The sequence below is a fragment of the Xenopus tropicalis genome, chromosome 1, assembly GCF_000004195.4.
Source record: "Xenopus tropicalis strain Nigerian chromosome 1, UCB_Xtro_10.0, whole genome shotgun sequence".
NCBI classification, from domain to species: domain Eukaryota; kingdom Metazoa; phylum Chordata; class Amphibia; order Anura; family Pipidae; genus Xenopus; species Xenopus tropicalis.
The window spans coordinates 214,044,672-214,066,756 of record NC_030677.2 but is presented as its reverse complement, the minus strand read 5'-3'; the positions used below and the strand labels follow the sequence as shown (position 1 = coordinate 214,066,756).

The 22,085-nt window shown below is 45.8% G+C and overlaps 2 protein-coding genes across 2 annotated transcripts; both read right to left on the bottom strand.

Annotated features, from left to right (window-relative positions):
* Positions 1–1,628: 1,628 nt before the first annotated feature.
* LOC116408236 (E3 ubiquitin/ISG15 ligase TRIM25-like) lies at positions 1,629–4,427 on the bottom strand. Its single transcript, XM_031894991.1, has one exon. The coding sequence runs from the start codon at positions 4,393–4,395 to the stop codon at positions 2,806–2,808; it is 1,590 nt and encodes a 529-aa protein (XP_031750851.1). The 5' UTR covers positions 4,396–4,427; the 3' UTR covers positions 1,629–2,805.
* A 15,533-nt stretch (positions 4,428–19,960) lies between these two features.
* LOC100490328 (E3 ubiquitin/ISG15 ligase TRIM25) lies at positions 19,961–21,739 on the bottom strand. Its single transcript, XM_031895136.1, has one exon. The coding sequence runs from the start codon at positions 21,662–21,664 to the stop codon at positions 19,961–19,963; it is 1,704 nt and encodes a 567-aa protein (XP_031750996.1). The 5' UTR covers positions 21,665–21,739.
* Between the last annotated feature and the right edge of the window lie 346 nt (positions 21,740–22,085).

The window sequence follows — 22,085 nt, the reverse complement described above, 5'->3', positions numbered from 1 at the left end:
GGCCCTACACTAAGGCACAGTGCCTGTCTGGAAGGGACTCCCACAGCTACTTTCCTCTGAGCCAAACTGCTCGCGCTCTCTTCCCTCACTATCTCACTTTCCTACAAAGTGCTCCTCAAAACTTGCTATCTAACTGCTCCTCATTCACAGGGTCCCCGTCCCCGACTTCACCAGAGTGGCTGACACACTCTGGGGCACATGGCTTTACTGGGGCCTAGTCTTCTGCCTCCAGGCTCAATGCTCCTCTCTCTCAGGACACAGGCAGCCAAAGAGACAGACCCACCCCCCCTGCTAAACACTATATCTGTGCCCCAGGGGAGGGGTCTCCCTATTAACCAATAATCACACATATGAACTCAAAACTGATACAGGGGTCTTTGCCCAGTAACAGCACAAACCAGTAAGCTGCAGGGTTTAAAGCCATAGGGACTAGTTAACCCTATGGATCCCTACACTTATATGTTGCACTCCTGGACAGTATATTGGCTCTATGGGCTCCTTGACCCGGGTTCCCTTGTATTGTGGTTATTCCGCTGTTTATGAGCCTTAAGTCTCCAGCAAAACAGGAGCAGAACTTCTCCCCACAGACAGGATCTTACAGAGCAGGGAACTGGCAGAACTGCATGGTGAGGGGGTATCTGCCCCAGGGTCCAGTCATTTCAGGGTCACTCATGTTTGTCTTAATAGTAATTCATTAACTTCCCATGCAACATTTTGGGTTCAGTAATTGGATTTTACAAACATTCTACTGTTTAAAGAGTAGTTTCTATTTCCAGATCAGCATCTAGCTGCTTATATATTCTATTTCTCTAAAAGACATAAAAATATGCAAACACAAAATTAATTTAAAATTAGTCATTTTAGTCACAAATTATATTAGAGAATAAGGACATATGGATTTCTAATATCCTTATCATTTACAGTAGGGGGTACATTATCCCTTATAATACAACATGAGTGATACTCAGAGTTCCCTGTATAACTCAGCCTGCAGCCTTGTGCCTTTATATGGGCACAGAACCCCTCAGTGACTGCTAATATCCTTATCATTTACAGTAGGGGGTACATTATCCCTTATAATACATGAGTGATACTCAGAGTTCCCTGTATAACTCAGCCTGCAGCCTTGTGCCTTTATATGGGCACAGAACCCCTCAGTGACTGCTAATATCCTTATCATTTACAGTAGGGGGTACATTATCCCTTATAATACATGAGTGATACTCAGAGTTCCCTGTATAACTCAGCCTGCAGCCTTGTGCCTTTATATGGGGGGCACAGAACCCCTCAGTGACTGCTAATATCCTTATCATTTACAGTAGGGGGTACATTATCCCTTATAATACATGAGTGATACTCAGAGTTCCCTGTATAACTCAGCCTGCAGCCTTGTGCCTTTATATGGGGGGCACAGAACCCCTCAGTGACTGCTAATATCCTTATCATTTACAGTTGGGGGTACATTATCCCTTATAATACGTGAGTGATACTCAGAGTTTATACTACATCAAAAAGAGGGATCCTTAATGGCCAGTCAAAATGAGTCGAAGCGAATGGGACACAACCCCCAGATTTAAAAGGCAAGCCAAACAGCAAGGTCCAAAAGTATCCCAAACATCACACAAAAATTCAAAAAAACAAAAATCACATTTTATTCAAAAATCATTATTAAAAGCCTACAAACCCCTTACGTGTTTCATAAACTCTACCAGTACTTAATCATAGGCAGTTATGATCCCATGGGTTCTAAAGCACATATTTAAGCACAAAGTAACCCCACCCATCATTACAATCATTATCACATAAAGAGAGACACCACTCACTACACATCAAAAAGTTTTTACAAATTCATTTACAGGGTTTTTCATGACTTTTTGAAACAACATTAACAGGGTTCTGTATGATGAATACTACATCAATAAACATGACAAAAATAGAAATTCAGCCATTTACTGTCCATTGGTTACATTTTAACAGCAATAATCAAATATTACAATGGCAATTTAGTCAAATACAAACAAACATTCAAAGTTTTTTAAAATTGTTTCAAAATTTTTCAAGAAAAAGTAATTGTATTACAAACAGATTAATTGCATTTCCATGGGGGTTGAATGTAATTGTTTTTGGAAAATCTCTGAAGATTATTATCATATGGGGGAGAGTGCAACCCTCTCAGTGTAATGCGCCTGTGGAAGTGTTGGGTGTTGATCCAGTAGATCCCTCTCCTGCAGAGCGGTCAGTAATATAGTAGAAAATCCAGTAGCAAACCAACAAGTAGCAAAGTGACAGAGGGCTGTTTATTTAGCCCATACACAGGTACAAAGGGCAACATTTCGGCCCTACCTGGGCCCTTTATCAAGCCTAGTGTTACACAGAGAGTGGTATAAAAAGGATAAGTGAGGGGAGGGGCCATAAGACACACCCCTTTCTACGTGATGTAATCACAACATATATTCTCATGGTGAGACAAGTATCCACATGGTGACATATACAACACAAAGTCAATTGGGAATGTCCATATACCAATCCCAGAATCAGTCCAAAAAATAAGTGTCCATAGTGTTTCCTATTTCATTAGGTCAAACTGTGACCCACATGTGCTCCATATACTGTAAGTGTCTCAGGAATAGTGCTGAGTGGGATATGCAGGCAGTGTCGGGTATGTCCATTTATGTATTTTCCAAAAATTTAGCTGGATGGAATTTAAGTTCCATAAATACAATGGCCAATGTCCTTCCTTTCCTGGCATCACAGGGCTAAGGGCAGCTCTGGGAATGGGGTTCCTGCTGGGCAGTGGGCAGGGCCCTAACTAATGATTCTCACCCAGTCACCAACCCCCCATACCCAGAATGCAGCATGAAGGGGCTCAGTGAAGGAGGCAGTGAAGGCGTGTAAGTGCCTGATTGGCTCACTCAGCTCATAAAAGGACAGGCGTCCGGCCTCATAGTCCAATGAGATCCTGATTCTCCTGCAGGAAGGGGCGTGGGGTAACCGTGTGTCTTTCCTGTCATGTACCACTGTATAGTTATTATTCCATCTCCACAAACACCAGGACTTGTTATTATAACCAATGTAGGCCTGAAACCCTCCCCTCTCTATACTGGGATAGGCCACCCCTACCCTCCAGTGCCCTGATTCACTGCCCTCCACTTCCCAGTAATGTCGCCCTGAGGGGAAACTCCTGGTGCTTAAAGCCTGAGAAACCTGAAATCTCTCTGGGGTTTGTGGGCGACGCTGGTCTTTGCGTGAGTAGGAAGCAGATTTCCCATCCCCTGATACAGATACATCATTCCCAGCCGTGTTTATATCCAGTACCAGCTCTGTAGCCTCCTGCCCATAGATCCTTCCCTTTACCCCAGTCACAATCCCAGCTAAGCCTGTGAGTAATGTCTCTGAGATCCGACCCACATCCAGATCCCCTACAGCCGGGACCTTTATACCCCCTCTCTCTCTGCCCTCAGTATCTGCCCCCTCAGCCCCACAAAAGGCAGCTCCATGGGATTCACATAGTTCCTGTAGGACAGTGAGTGGATCTGCCATGTTGCACAGCTCCTCAATGTGCCGGATCTCCCTGGACAGCTCGTCCTTCTTTATTTCCAGCTGTTGGATCAGCTCAGTGAGTGTGAGTGAGAGCTCCTCTTTCTGCCTGGAGATGTCACTCAGGAGTCGCTTCTCTAGGGCTTTCAGTTCTTTCCTGATGCCCCTAAACAGGGCAGTGACTCTCTCTGTCTCACCGGCTGCCACTTCTGCCCCTTCTCTCCTGCGCTCCTGCAGCCTCTGGGCTCCTCTCTCAGTCTCCTCTCTCTCTGGGCTCAGTTTCTCCAGAACTTTCCTCAGTTTCTCTTTCTTCTTCTCAGAGGCCTCACTCAGTGGTTCCACCCTGTGGCCCCGGTGCTTCTCGTCCACCCAGCAATACACACAGATACAGGCAGAGTCCTCACAGCAGTGATACTCCAGAACCTTGTGATGTACAGAACATTTTCTCCCCATAAAGGAGGCGGTGGGCTCAGTGAGTACATGTTCTGCTGACTGGCAGTGCCCCCTCAGGTGGGTATCACACAGAGAAGCCTCACACAGGAGACAGGATTTAGCAGCAGGTACAGGAGAGAGGAGACAGTAAGTGCAGAAGATCCCAGTCTCCCCCGGCTCTGTCTCAGTCGGACGGAACCTCTCTGCTATGTTCCCCAGAGCTCTGTTCCTGGGCAGGGCAGGGCGCTCCTGATACTCAGCTCTGCATTCAGGGCAGGAATAACGCCCAGACCCCTCCTGGGTACCCAGCACCCCCCCAATGCAGCCCCGGCAGAAGTTATGGCCACAGGGCAGGGATACCGGATCAGTATAAATGCTCAGGCAGATGGAGCAGCTCAGCTCGTCTCTCAGATCAGCAGCCGCCATCGCTGGAATCAGGAACAAGAAATGAAACTGAACGTTCCTCTCTCTCTATAACCAGTTGGACTTGTTTTATCTCCTCTCAGACAGAGTGGGGCAAGTTTGTTGTTTGGACTTTGACTTCCTGTTAACTCGTAAATTCCTATGTACTCTATAGATGGCAATAGTGGCAGCTCTGCCCATTTAGATGACCTATCAGCATTACCACTTATTATGGGGGAACAATCTTAAATCATCAGGATGGGGGTACAGGGGGTCATTTATATTCCTTGATCTCTTTATATCAGTTGTAGGACCCCTGTTTATTACAAACTAATGCAAGAGCTGTGCCACTGGCACTATAATAACTGATAATGATCATTTTGCTCCTGTAACCAATAGGTCCCCATAACTGATAAGAGAGAAATATGTTAGTGGGATGTGATGTTGCTGCACTGAGGTAATAGACAGGATTTAGCAGCAGGGCACTACTGATACTCAGCTCTGCATTCAGGGCAGGAATAACGCCCAGACCCCTCCTGGGTACCCAGCACCCCCCCAATGCAGCCCCGGCAGAAGTTATGGCCACAGGGCAGGGATACCGGATCAGTATAAATGCTCAGGCAGATGGAGCAGCTCAGCTCGTCTCTCAGATCAGCAGCCGCCATCGCTGAAATCAGGAATGAAACTTTATAACCAGTGGAACTTGTTTTATCTCCCTGTATCAGACTGGACAGGGCAAGCTCATTATTTAGACAGTACCTTCCTGTTAACTCTTTAAAGGAACAGTAACACCAAAAAATTAAAGTGTATAAAAATAATTAATATATAATGTACTATTGCCCTGCACTGGTAAAAGTTGTGTGTTTGCTTCAGAAAGACTACTATAGTTAATAGAAATAGCTGCTGTGTAGCCACAGGGGCAGCCATTTAAATTGAAAAAAGGAGAAAAGGCACAGGTTACTAAGCAGATAACAGATAAGTAGCAGATTCCCATTATACTCTACACAGTTTATCTGTTATCTTCTTATGTAACCTGTGCCTTTTCTACTTTTTTCAATTTAAATGGCTGCCCCCATGGCTACACAGCAGCTATTTCTATTAACTATAGTAGTCTTTCTGAAGCAAGCACACAACTTTTACCAGTGCAGGGCAATAGTACATTATATTTTAATTATTTTAAAACGTTTTTATTTTTTAGTGTTACTGTTCCTTTAACTTCCCATTCTTTAATCCCCATTAATGAAATCCCTCTGGAAATGAATGGGGAGTGATTACAGAGTTAACTGAGTATTTCCCAGCAGGCACAGCACACACACACTCCCTAGGGAGCCAAAGTGCCAGCTCTGCCAGTTACAGGCCCATCAATATTAGCGCTTCTCTCACTGCCAGACTCAGGCTGGGTCTCTCCCTGAACCTAATAGTATCTCTATGGATTGTTGTTGAAAAGACTGAACAGGACTGCTGCAATTAAAGACATGCATAAAGCCAAGCCTAGAGTTGTCACTGTGACATTTCTTAATAATACGGAAAAATTATCTAATTTTTCAAGCATATATAAAAATTTGGAAAAAGGACTGAAGTAAAAAAGAAAAAAAAATCAAGTTTTTATTATATCAGTCACACACATTGAGTCATTAATTTCTATAAATATTAACTTTTCACTGATGTATCCGGCTAAACTGAAGGATTTGGTTGCCTAATGGAACTCCTGTATATAGTGATCCTAAAAAATCTATCCAATTTGTGGCACAACTGGAAAAACAAGGAGTAAAAAGTGCAAAGGACCATGATATAGATTATAGAATGTTTGCATGCATCAGACTTGGACTAAGGAGTTGGCAGCATCAAGTGAGGATGATATGGTGTTTGAATCTTAAATTCTGAGCTGTTTTGCAGTGATATGCTGTAGGGCAGGGCCCCCCAACATTTCTTACTCGTGAACAACAGCCAAATGTAAAAAGACTTGGGGAGCGACACATATAGTTACATAGTTACATAGAGTTGAAAAAAGACCATTGTCCAACAAGTTCAACCCATCCGAGTAAACCCAGCACACACAACCTATACTTACCAATCTATACACTCACATACATAAACTATATATACAACCAGTAATATTAACTGTAGGTATTAGTATCACAATAGCCTTGGATATTCTGCTTGTTCAAAAACTCATCCAGGCCCCTCTTAAAGGCATTAACAGAGTCTGCCATTACCCCATCACTAGGAAGGGCATTCCCCAACCTCACTGCCCTCACCGTGAGGAACCCCCTACCCAACATCCCCCGGCAGGGCATTCCCCAACCCCCTCACTGCCCTCACCGTGAGGAAACCCCTACCCAACATCCCCCGGCAGGGAATTCCCCAACCCCCTCACTGCCCTCACCGTGAGGAACCCCCTACCCAACATCCCCCGGCAGGGCATTCCCCAACCCCCTCACTGCCCTCACCGTGAGGAAACCCCTACCCAACATCCCCCGGCAGGGAATTCCCCAACCCCCTCACTGCCCTCACCATGAGGAACCCCCTACCCAACATCCCCCGGCAGGGCATTCCCCAACCCCCTCACTGCCCTCACCGTGAGGAACCCCCTACCCAACATCCCCCGGCAGGGCATTCCCCAACCCCCTCACTGCCCTCACCGTGAGGAACCCCCTACCCAACATCCCCCGGCAGGGCATTCCCCAACCCCCTCACTGCCCTCACCGTGAGGAACCCCCTACCCAACATCCCCCGGCAGGGCATTCCCCAACCCCCTCACTGCCCTCACCGTGAGGAACCCCCTACCCAACATCCCCCGGCAGGGCATTCCCCAACCCCCTCACTGCCCTCACCGTGAGGAACCCCCTACCCAACATCCCCCGGCAGGGCATTCCCCAACCCCCTCACTGCCCTCACCGTGAGGAACCCCCTACCCAACATCCCCCGGCAGGGCATTCCCCAACCCCCTCACTGCCCTCACCGTGAGGAACCCCCTACCCAACATCCCCCGGCAGGGCATTCCCCAACCCCCTCACTGCCCTCACCGTGAGGAACCCCCTACCCAACATCCCCCGGCAGGGCATTCCCCAACCTCACTGCCCTCACCGTGAGGAACCCCCTACCCAACATCCCCCGGCAGGGCATTCCCCAACCCCCTCACTGCCCTCACCGTGAAAAACCACCTACGCTGCTTCAAATGGAAGCTCCGTTCCTCTAATCTAAAGGGGTGACCTCTGGTGCGTTGATTGTTTTTTATGGAAAAAAAGAACATCCCCCAACTGCCTATAATCCCCCCTAATGTACTTGTACAGAGTAATCATGTCCCCTCGCAAGCGCCTCTTTTCCAGAGAAAACAACCCCAACCCTGTCAGTCTCACCTCATAGTTTAACCCTTCCATCCCCTTAACCAGTTTAGTTGCAGTCTCTGCACTCTCTCCAGCTCATTAATATCCTTCTTACGGACTGGAGCCCAAAACTGCACTGCATACTCAGGGTGAGGCCTTACCAGGGCCCTATAAAGAGGCAAGAATATGTTTTCATCCCTTGAGTCAATGCCCTGTTTATACAAGACAGCACTTTATTTGCTTTAGTAGCCACAGAATGACACTGCCTGGAATTAGACAACTTGTGATCTACAAAAACCCCTAGATCCTTCTCCATTAAGGATCCCCCCAACACACTCCCATTCAGTAGATAGTTCGCGTTTATATTATTTCTACCAAAATGCATAACTTAGCACTTATCGACATTGAACCTCATTTCCCAGTTTGCTGCCCAGTTTTCCAATTTTGTCAAATCGCTCTGCAAAGCGGCACATCCTGCATAGAACTTATAGTTTTGCACAATTTAGTGTCATCAGCAAAAATAGAAACAGTACTGTCTATGCCCACCTCCAGGTCATTAATAAACAAGTTAAAAAGCAAAGGACCAAGGACTGACCCCTGTGGTACCCACTAACCACACTGGTCCAATTAGAAAATGTTCCATTTACCACCACTCTTTGTACTCTATCCTTCAGCCAGTTCTCTATCCAATTACAGATATTATGTTCTAGGCCAATATTCCTCAATTTGATCATTAACCTTCTGTGAGGTACTGTATCAAACGCTTCAGCAAAATCTAAGTAGATCAACTGCCATTCCAGCATCGAGGTTCCTGCTCACCTCCTCATAAAAGGCGACTAAATGTATGAGATGTGTAGGGACCTATAGGGTTAATATGCCCCAATGGCTTAAAGGGGGTGGTTTGGTAAGTGGTGGATCTTTCTTATTGTCCTTCAGCATTTGATCTGTGTGAATATGATCCAAGAAGCATTCAGGGACCTGTACCTCCAGTGAAGTTGGGGAACAGGGACCCCATGAACAAGGAATAGTAAGAGCAGATTGTATCTATAATAGGACTTTCTAGGAAAGTGAGGCAGTCACAGCTTTAGTTTAAAAGAGCAGCTTTCTGGCTCCAACCAGGAGAGATAGTTGAGAGTATTCTCCTTTACAGGCTCTGCTGCCTTAGTGATGGGACTGCAGTACTGACAGGGGTATCAGGTATAGTCTTTCCCATGAAACCACGTTTGTTGTTTGAGATCCAGGCCATTTAAGGTGAAAACCCAAAGGATAAAGATTTACTGACCAATTACTCCCCGCAGTGGTGCAACATTTGGATTTTTGCTGCATTCTTGCCCATCCGCAATACCTGCCATTCCACCAGCATGTGTGAGCATTAACCCTGCATTGTATTGCAATTGTTGTGGACAATAAAAGTTGTTAGTTCCAGTTTGCTGCAAAAGAACTCCAGCCACCCTTCTTTTCCATTACTTTGCTACATTTGGCAGTGGGAGGTATAGTTCAACAACGCCATCCATATACAAACTCTTCCACTTAGCAAAGGCCTATCCTGTGGAGAGGGAGTCTAGCTGGAGAAGTCATCAGCAATAGACTCCATACTTTAGTGTTGGTGTGGCAATCTGGGATATGCCTTTTCTCATCTTTCTAAAGTGACCAGAATGCTGCTGAAGATGAGGTCAGACATGGCCAGGGTTATTGTGTTGGTCCCTTACTGGCCAGAAGGGCCTGGTTTCAAGTATGACTCTGCTTCCTGTGTATTATCCGAATCCTAGCAGGTTAGCCCTGTCAGCATGGATCCTGAATGGCAGTCACTAATTCAGCATGGTCTGTTGGCTAAGGTTATATCAGTTATGGTTGAGAGTAAGAAGGTACTACTAGAATCTACCCAGTACCTGGAAAAGGTTCTGTGCCTGGTGTGTATATTGCTCAATAGACCCTTTTTGGGTTTCTATTCTACAGATTTTGCAGTTTCTTTTTCATGGGTTTCATTTAGGTCTAAGAACAGCTACACTTAGGGTACATGTGGCAGCCCTGGGAGCAATGGAATGGTTACGATAGGGGAAGAATCTCCTTGTCAAGCAATTCATCAAAGCAGCAAGCAGCCTTAAACCAATGATTTGGGATGTGTGCCTTCCCTGGGATTTAAATCTTTTCACAGTTTTATCTGAAGATCCATTTGAATCACTCTCCACAATTCAAAATCAAACTGCTAACATTCAAGAGCAATGCTGGTAGCCCTGTTAGGAAATGTTTATGTTTTGTAGATGTTTGTTGCTATGCAGAGCTGCTGCCATTAGAGGGCGCCCTCTACAGCAAGCCAGTGAGTATCCTGGGCACTAGGGTTGAGACAGCATTGTGGGGCAGAGCTGGCAGGTTTATTTCTTTTTAAATAATTCTAAAACCAAATCCTTCTGTGTGTGGGTGGGGGGGGTTAATAATTTACTGCTGATGATGAGGATCCACATCTTGCATCACATTCATGATTCTTGCTAACTGAGTAACCTGCATTTATGCTCCTCTAACATGGCCCATTGTACTGAGTACATATTTCCACTATTTGACTCTGATGCTGAACCTAACTCTGCTGGGCACAGAAACCTGCCTTTCTGTCAGACCGACCCACGTGACCATCTGGCCCCCACACTCAGCCTAGGGGCAGTCACAGCAGCAGGCAGGGGGGCTTGAACACATCAGGCAGAGATACTGTAACTTTATACCATTGTATTGATGTGCCCCTGTCTGGGGCCTGTAGAACAGTAGGGAGAACTCTGACACTTTCAGGTAAATCACAAGGCCCCGGCCCAGCGACATTACAACAGGCAGTTCATTCAGCAGATCCCCAGTAACATATTACAGGGTTTATACAACTGGGAGGGAATGCAGCACAGCTGGAATACACGGCACATTCCCATATAACAATCCCAGCTCAGTACAACAGGCAGCTCACAGCAATCAGGTGACAGTGTGAGGATTAAATCCTACAGGATTTCCCACAGCAGCCATTTTGGATACAAGGGCTCTGCCTGCCTTCAATACAAACGCTTGGGAATATGCTACACACACTGCAAGAACTGCTAAAAGCCTGACATTGCTATAGCTAAAGGCAAACAGGCTGCTGCAGGAAAGAAATAACCTTTATAATTAACTATAAAACTTGTGAGGGGATTAGAGCAGTGGCAGCCATCTTAGCTCTGCTGTGGGGCTGATGCACTGAGGGGGCCAAACCAAATGGCAGAACATACAGGGGGGTTTGGGAAAGTCCATTAAGGACTATAGTCTGGCAAAGATTCTGCTCAGTGTTTGGCTGTGATTCTTACACAGAAGTTAGCTGGTCTGTTAGAAACTATTTATACCTTAATTAGAAGCTAATAAACAGTAAAACATACACTTATATGTTACACTCCGGGTCAGTATATTGGCTCCAAGGGCCCCTTGACCCGGGGTTCCCTTGTATTGTGGTTATTCCACTGTTTATGAGCCTTAACATAGTAACATAGTAACATAGTAAAATAGTAAGTTGGGTTGAAAAAAGACATACGTCCATCAAGTTCAACCATAATGCCTATATATAACCTGCCTAACTACTAGTTGATCCAGAGGAAGGCAAAAAACTCCATCTGAAGCCTCTCTAATTTGCCACAGAGGGGAAAAAATTCCTTCCTGACTCCAAGATGGCAATCGGACCAGTCCCTGGATCAACTTGTACTAAGAGCTATCTCCCATAACCGTGTATTCCCTCACTTGTACTGAGAGCTATCCCCCCTACCCCTGTATTCCCTCACTTGTACTGAGAGCTATCCCCCCTACCCCTGTATTCCCTCACTTGTACTGAGAGCTATCCCCCCTACCCCTGTATTCCCTCACTTGTACTGAGAGCTATCTCCCATAACCCTGTATTCCCTCACTTGTACTAAGAGCTATCTCCCATAACCCTGTATTCCCTCACTTGTACTAAGAGCTATCTCCCATAACCGTGTATTCCCTCACTTGTACTAAGAGCTATCTCCCATAACCGTGTATTCCCTCACTTGTACTGAGAGCTATCTCCCCTACCCCTGTATTCCCTCACTTGTACTGAGAGCTATCTCCCATAACCCTGTATTCCCTCACTTGCTAAGAATCCATCCAGCCCCTATATAAAGCTATATAATGTATCAGCCAGTACGACTGATTCGGGGAGGGAATTCCAGAACCTCACAGCTCTCACTGTAAAAAATCCTTTCCGAATATTTAAATGGAACCTCCCTTCTTCTAAACGAAGTGGGTGCCCTCGTGTCCGTTGGAAGGACCTACTGGTAAATAAAACATTAGAGAGGTTATTATATGATCCCTTTATATATTTATACATAGTTATCATGTCACCTCTTAAGCGCCTCTTCCCCAGTGTAAACAGACCCAACTTGGCCAGTCTTTCTTCATAACTGAGACTTTCCATACCCTTTACCAGCTTAGTTGCCCTTCTCTGGACCCTCTCTAACTCAATAATGTCCCGTTTGAGCACTGGAGACCAAAACTGAACAGCATATTCTAGATGGGGCCTTACCAGCGCTCTGTAAAGGGGAAGAATAACCCCCTCCTCCCGTGAATCTATACCCCTTTTAATACAGCTCAAAACCTTGTTTGCCCTTGCAGCTGCTGCCTGGCATTGCTTGCTACAGCCAAGTTTATTATCTACAAGGACTCCAAAGTCCTTCTCCATTATGGATTTGCCTAGTGCAGTCCCATTAAGGGTATAAGTGGGGGCATATTTTTACATCCCAGGTGCATGACCTTACATTTATCCACATTAAATCTCATCTGCCACTTAGCTGCCCAGATTGCCAGTTGGTCAAGATCCTGCTGCAGGGATGTCACATCCTGGATAGAATTGACTGGTCTGCAGAGTTTTGTGTCATCTGCAAACACTGATACATTACTCATAATACCCTCCCCTAAGTCATTTATGAACAAATTAAACAAAAGTGGACCCAGTACAGAACCCTGAGGGACCCCACTGAGAACCTTACTCCAAGTAGAGAATGTACCATTAACAACCACCCTCTGTACCCGATCCTGTAGCCAGTTTTCTATCCATGTGCAAACGACTTCACTAAGACCAATAGACCTTAGCTTAGAAAGCAGTCGTTTGTGGGGAACGGTATCAAATGCTTTGGCAAAATCCAAATAGATTATATCTACTGCATCCCCCCCCCACTGTCCAGCTTCTTACTTACCTCATCATAAAAAGCAATTAAATTGGTCTGACATGACCTGTTCTTCATAAAGCCATGCTGATTACTGCTCATAATGGCATTCTCCACTACATAATTTTGAATGTGATCCCTTAACAAGCCTTCAAATAACTTGCCCACCACGGATGTCAAAGTTACAGGCCTATAATTGCCAGGCTGAGATCTTACTCCCTTTTTAAATATGGGAATGACATTCGCCTTCTTCCAATCCCTAGGTACAAATATAGTTCAAAGAACCCGGAGAGTACCATTATATGCAGTGAAACAGTGTAGTTTTATTGAGACATCTTGTAGCACAACATGTTTCGGCTCACCAGCCTTCCTCAGGTGCATGGTGAGCCGAAACATGTTGTGCTACAAGATGTCTCAATAAAACTACACTGTTTCACTGCATATAATGGTACTCTCCGGGTTCTTTGAACTATATTTGTAAGCTACACAGCCAGCACGAGGGCTGCTACCTGTTGAGGAGTACTCACTGAGTAAAACTGGAAACCACGGTAGGACCTTTAAATTTCTTGGACAATCCCTAGGTACCATAGCTGATGAAAGAGAGTCTGAGAATATCAGAAACAAGGGCCACTGCAATTCTGCCCCTAGCTCTCTCAGTACCCGAGGGTGTATTCCATCTGGCCCAGGTGCCTTGTTTACATTTATCGTGTGTAACCCTTTAAGCACCATATCCTGTGCCAGCCACTGTGTAGTTGGAGCTGAGGCAACAGTGCAGCTATTGGGTGGGACTTGTCCCACTGGCTCCCCCTACTGTATACACAGAAGAAAAGAACTGGTTAAGTACATCTGCCTTTTCTGTACCCGCTGTAACCATATTGTTATTATAACTCAATGGGGCCACACCCTCAACCTGCATCTTTTTACTATTAATATACTTAAAAAACTTTTTGGGGTTAGTCTTGGCCTCGGCCACGATGCGCTCCTCATTTTCTATCTTTGCCTTCCGGATTGCTGTTTTACACACTTGTTATAGTGTTTATAATCATTAAACGCAGCTACTGTCCCCTCTGACTTATATTTCTTAAAAGCTTTCCTTTTTTTCCCTATTAACTTCTTTACCTCAGAGTTAAGCCACATAGGGCCTGATTCACTAAAGGGCGATAAAAATTATCGCACGCTTTTTCGCGTTAAAAAACGCAAAATAACTTGGGCGCGATTCACCATAGTATTATCGGGTGCGAAAAATCGCCATTTTCGCATGGGGTATTTCTCGCACTAGTTTTACCGTTTTGCGTTAATTTCCGCGCTGAAAAGAATATGATCGCATGATTCACTATAACTTTTGCGCGCTAAATATCGCATTCGGCTATACGAAAATTAACACCTACTACAGGCAGGCGAAAAATTATACAAAAGTACAGTAAATGATTTTTTGCAATAAAATATGGACTTACAGTGTTATTTGTTCAGTCTGTGTGACGCAGCCGCCAGTTTGCAGCGAAATGTTCATCTTTAATACAGTAATTTTCTGCAAGTATTGGCGTGTATGGCTAACATGGCGTGCGTTTATTTGCGCAACTATTTCTATTTGGCTACAAGTGATGAAATGTTTCGCCAGGCATGGATTCGCAGCAAATTTTTGGACGTGCGTTGAATTTTTTTCGCGGCGGATTTTTTCATGCATTTCTCAAAACAATCTGCCAATGGCAAAACGCATGAAAAAATTCGCCACGCAAAAATTCACCGCACATCCAAAAATTGATACAAGTGTCAAAAAATAATAGTAACGGGCAACAATTTTTTTGTCCGCACAACATTTTTGCCGTTTCGTGGATCTTTCGAAAGATTTGCTAATTTTTCACTAAAGAAACCAGAACACATTTGCTCATCACTAGTGGCTACTATTTATAAGCATCTACTATTTATATGTGGCTAATATTTATATGCACCATTTATATGCTTCGACAATTTTTATACACTAATTCTATGCTACCATTCATATTCGGCGATTATTCGCGTGATTTAGCGCATGTACCGGCAAATACCGCATTGAAATAGTCTTTCGCGAGTTAAATAACGCTTGCAATATCGCGCGTAAAAAAGCGCGAGTATGCTTATAGTGAATCGTGTGAAAAATCGCCAAAATTAAGCGGTGGTAAAATTTTTAGCGCACAATAAGAATAGCGCACGTTTTATCGCCCTTTAGTGAATCAGGCCCATAGGGTGATTCTTAACACTTCTACTTTTTCTTATTAATGGAATAAATTGAGAACAGTAATGATTTAATATCATTTTAAATGACAACCATTTCTGCTCTGTGTTTTTATCAGGAAACATAATGCCCCAATCTATGCCCTGAAGCGCTGCCCTTAAGGAGCTAAAATTTGCCTTCCTAAAATTCAGTGTCTTTGTTGCCCCCGTGTAAATTTGTTTCCTGCACCAAACATCAAATGAAATAACATTATGGTCACTATTACCCAGGGGTTCAACCACTTGCACATTTGCTATACGTTCTGGGCCATTAGAGATCACTAGATCTAGTATAGCAGGTTCCTGGTTGGCTCCTCAACAACCTGTGACATAAAGTTGTCATGCAGCAAGTTTATAAACTTGTTCCCAGTTACTGTCCTGGCAGTACTAGTGCCCCAGTCAATATCAGGGTAATTAAAATCCCCCATTATTATCACTTGCCCCAAACTAGCAGCCTTTTCTATTTGCAACAGGAGCTGGGCCTCCTCGCTTACATTAGGGGGGCTATAGCATACCCCTACAATTAGTTTGGTAGATTCTTTACTATCTGTGAGAAGCTCAACCCATAAGGATTCAGCTCCCTCTGTTAACCCCATCACTTCCTCCCTAATATTTGCTTTTAATTCCTGCTTAATGAACAGACACACTCCTCCCCCTTTTCTATTGCCCCTGTCCCTCCGAAACAATGTATACCCCCCAATATTAACTGCCCAGTCATGAGACTCATTCAACCAAGTTTCAGCAACTCCAATCACATCATATTTCCGCTCCAACGCCAGTACCTCCAGCTCTCCCATTTTACCAGTCAGACTCCTTGCATTGGTAAACATACATTTAATACTGGTACCGGCCCGTTCCCTCAGATACCCAGTGCCAGTACCTCCAGCTCTCCCATTTTACCAGTCAGACTCCTTGCATTGGTAACATACATTTAATACTGGTTCCGGCGTGAGAATGACGTGTAAACAACTTATGCCCCTCCCTGCCATTATCAGTATCCCGAAGCAAGTCTCCTCCCCCATTTTCCCTTACTATGCCCACTACCTCATCTATCCTGTCTCCCACAGAATTTCCCGCTGCACCCTCCCCCCCCACTCCTAGTTTAAAATCTCCTCCAACCCGCTAGCCATCTTTTCCCCCAAAGCAGCTGCCCCATCATCATTGAGGTGCAGCCCATCCCTGGCAAAGAGCCTGTAGCCGACTGAGAAATCAGCCCAGTTCTGGAGAAACCCAAAGCCCCCTCCCTACACCAATCTCTCAGCCACGCATTAATCTCCCTGAGCTCCCGCTGCCTTCTTAATGTTGCTCGTGGCACAGGTAATATCTCTGAGAAAATTACCTTGGAAGTCCTCGCCCTCAACTTCGCACCTAGCTTTTTAAAATCGTTCTTGAGGACTTCCCCCCCTCCTCTAACTTTGTCATTGGTACCTATGTGTACCAAGACCGCCGGGTCTTCCCCAGCCCCTCCCAACAATCTGTCCACTCGTTCCACCACATGCCGAACCCTAGCACCAGGCAAGCAACACACAGTTCGGCATGTAGGGTCTTTGCGACAAATTACCCTATCCACCTTTCTAATAATTGAATCCCCTACAACTATAGCCTGCCTTCCCTCCCTAGCACTACTCCCCCCACCTGTATTAGAGGTGCCGGCTCCCAGGGGGCTCTGAGAGTCAGCCTGCCCCATACATGCCAGCTCAGAGCTGCCTTCCCTCCCTAGCACTATTCCCCCCACCTGTGAAGTCTCCAGCAAAACAGGAGCAGAACTTCTCCCCACAGACAGGATCTTACAGAGCAGGGAACTGGCAGAACTGCATGGTGAGGGGGTATCTGCCCCAGGGTCCAGTCATTTCAGGGTCACTCATGTTTGTCTTAATAGTAATTCATTAACTTCCCATGCAACATTTTGGGTTCAGTAATTGGATTTTACAAACATTCTACTGTTTAAAGAGCTGCTTATATATTCTATTTCTCTAAAAGACATACAAATATGCAAACACAAAATTAATTTAAAATTAGTAATTTTAGAAATAGGTCGCATATTACATTAGAGAATAAGAATATATGGATTTCTATTATCCTTATCATTTACAGTAGGGGGTACATTATCCCTTATAATACATGAGTGATACTCAGAGTTCCCTGTATAACTCAGCCTGCAGCCTTGTGCCTTTATATGGGGGGCACAGAACCCCTCAGTGACTGCTAATATCCTTATCATTTACAGTAGGGGGTACATTATCCCTTATAATACATGAGTGATACTCAGAGTTCCCTGTATAACTCAGCCTGCAGCCTTGTGCCTTTTTATGGGCACAGAACCCCTCAGTGACTGCTAATATCCTTATCATTTACAGTAGGGGGTACATTATCCCTTATAATACATGAGTGATACTCAGAGTTCCCTGTATAACTCAGCCTGCAGCCTTGTGCCTTTATATGGGGGGCACAGAACCCCTCAGTGACTGCTAATATCCTTATCATTTACAGTAGGGGGTACATTATCCCTTATAATACATGAGTGATACTCAGAGTTCCCTGTATAACTCAGCCTGCAGCCTTGTGCCTTTATATGGGGGGCACAGAACCCCTCAGTGACTGCTAATATCCTTATCATTTACAGTAGGGGGTACATTATCCCTTATAATACATGAGTGATACTCAGAGTTCCCTGTATAACTCAGCCTGCAGCCTTGTGCCTTTATATGGGGGGCACAGAACCCCTCAGTGACTGCTAATATCCTTATCATTTACAGTAGGGGGTACATTATCCCTTATAATACATGAGTGATACTCAGAGTTCCCTGTATAACTCAGCCTGCAGCCTTGTGCCTTTATATGGGGGGCACAGAACCCCTCAGTGACTGCTAATATCCTTATCATTTACAGTAGGGGGTACATTATCCCTTATAATACATGAGTGATACTCAGAGTTCCCTGTATAACTCAGCCTGCAGCCTTGTGCCTTTATATGGGGGGCACAGAACCCCTCAGTGACTGCTAATATCCTTATCATTTACAGTAGGGGGTACATTATCCCTTATTATACATGAGTGATACTCAGAGTTCCTCGGTGGCTTCTAATATCCATTTGAGTTACTTTCTCCAGGATGATAAATGGGAAAATAAGAGAATATTCTCAGAGAGAGAGGAAGAGCTCTATGAAAATCTCGATCACTGTATCCCTGGGAAGTGAGGATCAGGGGAGGAGCTCAGAAGACTTTTTTTATTACAGCTGAATATAAAGGTATATAACATGTAAAACAGACATTTTGCAGCAGGAAGGAGACATGGGGGCTCATTTACATCAGCAAATGCAATGAACAAAGTGCAATTTCAAGCGCTATTGCCATTCCCCCCCACACACACAACGCGGCATTTTTTTACAAAGAATTCCAGCGCCGTTGTGATTGCAGGGGGACGAGGCACGTGTGTATTCGTATGACTTGCAGTACAAATGACACATGCAGACCTGGATTTGTGGAGAAGCCACAAAGGCCAAGGCCTAGAGTGGCATAAATTTAGGGGCTTTGGGGATTGGACGCAGAAAAACCTTCAGTGCATCCTCTCCCCAGTGCTCCGTATGTGAGCGAAAAGGGGATGCGTCTGCGCATTCATGTGATGGGTGGGTGTGGGGGACGCAGCAAATGGGGTGAGCTCTGTACACCCCAAACTCAAATCTGGTGCTGGACACATGGACTACTCCCGTCCCTCTCAGACTAGCTTCTCCCTCCCATATCCCCCTCGCTGGGAGCTCACTCCTCACCTGTCCAACATCCCCCTGCCCCTCTCTGCACAGCAGTCGGAGCTATGAAATATCAATGGAAGTGACAGCTCCGTTCTTATCCTGGAAGGGGCACACGGGGCGTATTATCAGCCTTCAGATAAGCGCAAATTGACAATACGCCCTCACGCTTAACAAAATGTTCTAATTGCGCCTGCACCCGGAAGCACTGACTCCGCCCAGACGCAGGCACCCTCAGCCCTTAGTCTCCTCACACCAAGTCCCCTGTTAGTTGGAGGGTGACGGCTGCATGTGTCTGCGCCTGGCTGGATTCAATGCTTCCGGGTACAGGCACTAAAGGAGTAGTTTTCTCAGTTTGTGGATAAAAGAGTCTTCTGGACTTTGTATTGAGTAATTTAGTGGGGTATTAGGATTTTAAGGACAAGATCATTCTGTGCTGCCTCCCTGTGCTACTATTTTATGCATTTAACACTGTACTGACCATGTCTCCTCTACTTTGTGCATTGGACACAGCAATAAATATTCTTTATTTTTGTATAAAATATTACGAGTCTGAAGATTATTATCTTACCCCTAGATACAGGCACTTCTATTAGTAGTTGTTACTCAGGGGAAGGTTCCTCTGATTGGTGGTTTAGAAATCAGTGAGTACAGAGCAGTGACTGGCTAACTGGGAACTGTCTGTTCAACCTTTGGTTAATGTGCCGCCTTGTGATTTATATGGTTATAACTGGGACCTTTGTGTTTAGTATTTATGGAGACATCTGAAAAATCACTCACACTCATCCAATAAATTCCAATCTGGTGGGGCAGAAATGGCATTTAGCTGGATGGAATTTAAGTTCCATAAATACAATGACCAATGTCCTTCCTTTCCTGGCATCACAGGCAGACCCAGATTTGTGGTGAGGCCACAAAGGCCCAGGCCTAGGGCGGCACAACTTTAGGGGGCGCGTTCGCTCATGCGCACACGGGGGTGAGCGACCAATGGGGGTGGCCTCGGGGCACCCAGAAGACAAATCCGGCCCTGATCACAGGGCTAAGGGCAGCTCTGGGAATGGGGTTCCTGCTGGGCAGTGGGCAGGGCCCTAACTAATGATTCTCACACAGGCACCTCCCCCTACCCAGAATGCAGCATGAAGGGGCTCAGTGAAGGAGGCAGTGAAGGTGTGTAAGTGCCTGATTGGCTCACTCAGCTCATAAAAGGACAGGAGTCCAGCCTCATAGTCCAATGAGATTCTGATTCTCCTGCAGGAAGGGACGTGGGGTAACTTTGTGTCTTCCCAGTCATGTTTCACTTTATCGATATTATTCCATCTCCACAAACACCAGGACTTGTTATTATTCCCAATCCAGGACTGATCCCCTCTCCTCTCTATACTGGGATAGCCCACCCCTATCCCCCAGTACCCTGATTCACTGCCCTCCACTTCCCAGTAATGTCGCCCTGAGGGGAAACTCCTGGTGCTTAAAGCCTGAGAAACCTGAAATCTCTCTGGGGTTTGTGGGCGACGCTGGTCTGTATGTGAGTAGGAAACAGATTTCCCGTCCCCTGATACAGATACATCATTCCCAGCCGTGTTTGTATCCAGTACCAGCTCTGTAGCCTCCTGCCCAGGGATCCTTCCCTTTACCCCAGTCACAATCCCAGCTAAGCCTGTGAGTAATGTCTCTGAGATCCGACCCACATCCAGATCCCCTACAGCTGGGTCCTTTATACCCTCTCTCTCTCTGCCCTCATTATCTGCCCCCTCAGTATCCTCTCTCTCTCTGCCCTCTGTATCTGCCCCCTCAGTATCCTCTCTCTCTCTGTCCTCTGTATCTGCCCCCTCAGTACCCTCTCTCTCTCTGCCCTCATTATCTGCCCCCTCAGCCCCACAAAAGGCAGCTCCATGGGATTCACATTGTTCCTGTAGGACAGTGAGTGGATCTGCCATGTTGCACAGCTCCTCAATGTGACGGATCTTCCTGGACAGCTCGTCCTTCTTTATTTCCAGCTGTTGGATCAGATCCTCGAGTTGGAGGCAAAGCTCCTCTTTCTGCCTGGAGATGTCACTCAGGAGTCGCTTCTCTAGGGCTTCCAGCTCTTCCCTGATGCCCCTAAACAGGGCAGTGACTCTCTCTGTCTCACCGGCTGCCACTTCTGCCACTTCTCTCCTGCGCTCTTGCAGCCTCTGGGCTCCTCTCTCAGTCTCCTCTCTCTCTGGGCTCAGTTTCTCCAGAACTTTCCTCAGTTTCTCTTTCTTCTTCTCAGAGGCCTCACTCAGCAGATCCACCCTGTGGCCCCGGTGCCCCCCAGCCAGGCAGCAGGACACACAGATACAGGCAGAGTCCTCACAGCAGTGATACTCCAGAACCTTGTGATGTACAGAACATTTTCTCCCCATAAAGGAAGCGGTGGGCTCAGTGAGTACATGTTCTGCTGACTGGCAGTGCCCCCTCAGGTGGGTATCACACAGAGAAGCCTCACACAGGAGACAGGATTTAGCAGCAGGTACAGGAGAGAGGAGACAGTAAGTGCAGAAGATCCCAGTCTCCCCCGGCTCTGTCTCAGTCGGACGGAACCTCTCTGCTATGTTCCCCAGAGCTCTGTTCCTGGGCAGGGCAGGGCGCTCCTGATACTCAGCTCTGCATTCAGGGCAGGAATAAGCCCCAGACCCCTCCTGGGTACCCAGCACCCCCCCAATGCAGCCCCGGCAGAAGTTATGGCCACAGGGCAGGGATACCGGATCAGTATAAATGCTCAGGCAGATGGAGCAGCTCAGCTCGTCTCTCAGATCAGCAGCCGCCATCGCTGGAATCAGGAACAAGAAACGAAACTGAAAGTTCCTCTCTCTCTATAACTGGATAGATTATCTCCCACGTCTCACACAGAGAGGGTTAAGTTTATTTCTTGGACTTTGAGTTCCTGTTAACTGAATTCATATATACTTTATAGATGGCAATAGTGACAGCTGTTCAACAAAAACAATATATACAGGAGCACTCACAGGTGAACTCGCTGGCGTGCTACACATGCACTGCCCCAGATGGGCATCACCTTTAGAGTACTAGTCCCAAGCATGGAGCAACAGCCAGTTGATTTAAAAATAAAAAAGTATTTATTATTAAAGTAAAAGTATCAAAGAAACATAGCGGGCTCAACCCCACAACATACCCTGCTCGGCTTGATGCATTTCGTGTCCCTTAACCACTTCCTCAGAAGCTGAGTAA

Coding starts and splice junctions, on each gene's coding strand:
- LOC116408236 (XM_031894991.1), bottom strand. CDS start 4,395: ATGGCGGCTGCTGATCTGAGAGACGAGCTGAGCTGCTCCATCTGCCTG.
- LOC100490328 (XM_031895136.1), bottom strand. CDS start 21,664: ATGGCGGCTGCTGATCTGAGAGACGAGCTGAGCTGCTCCATCTGCCTG.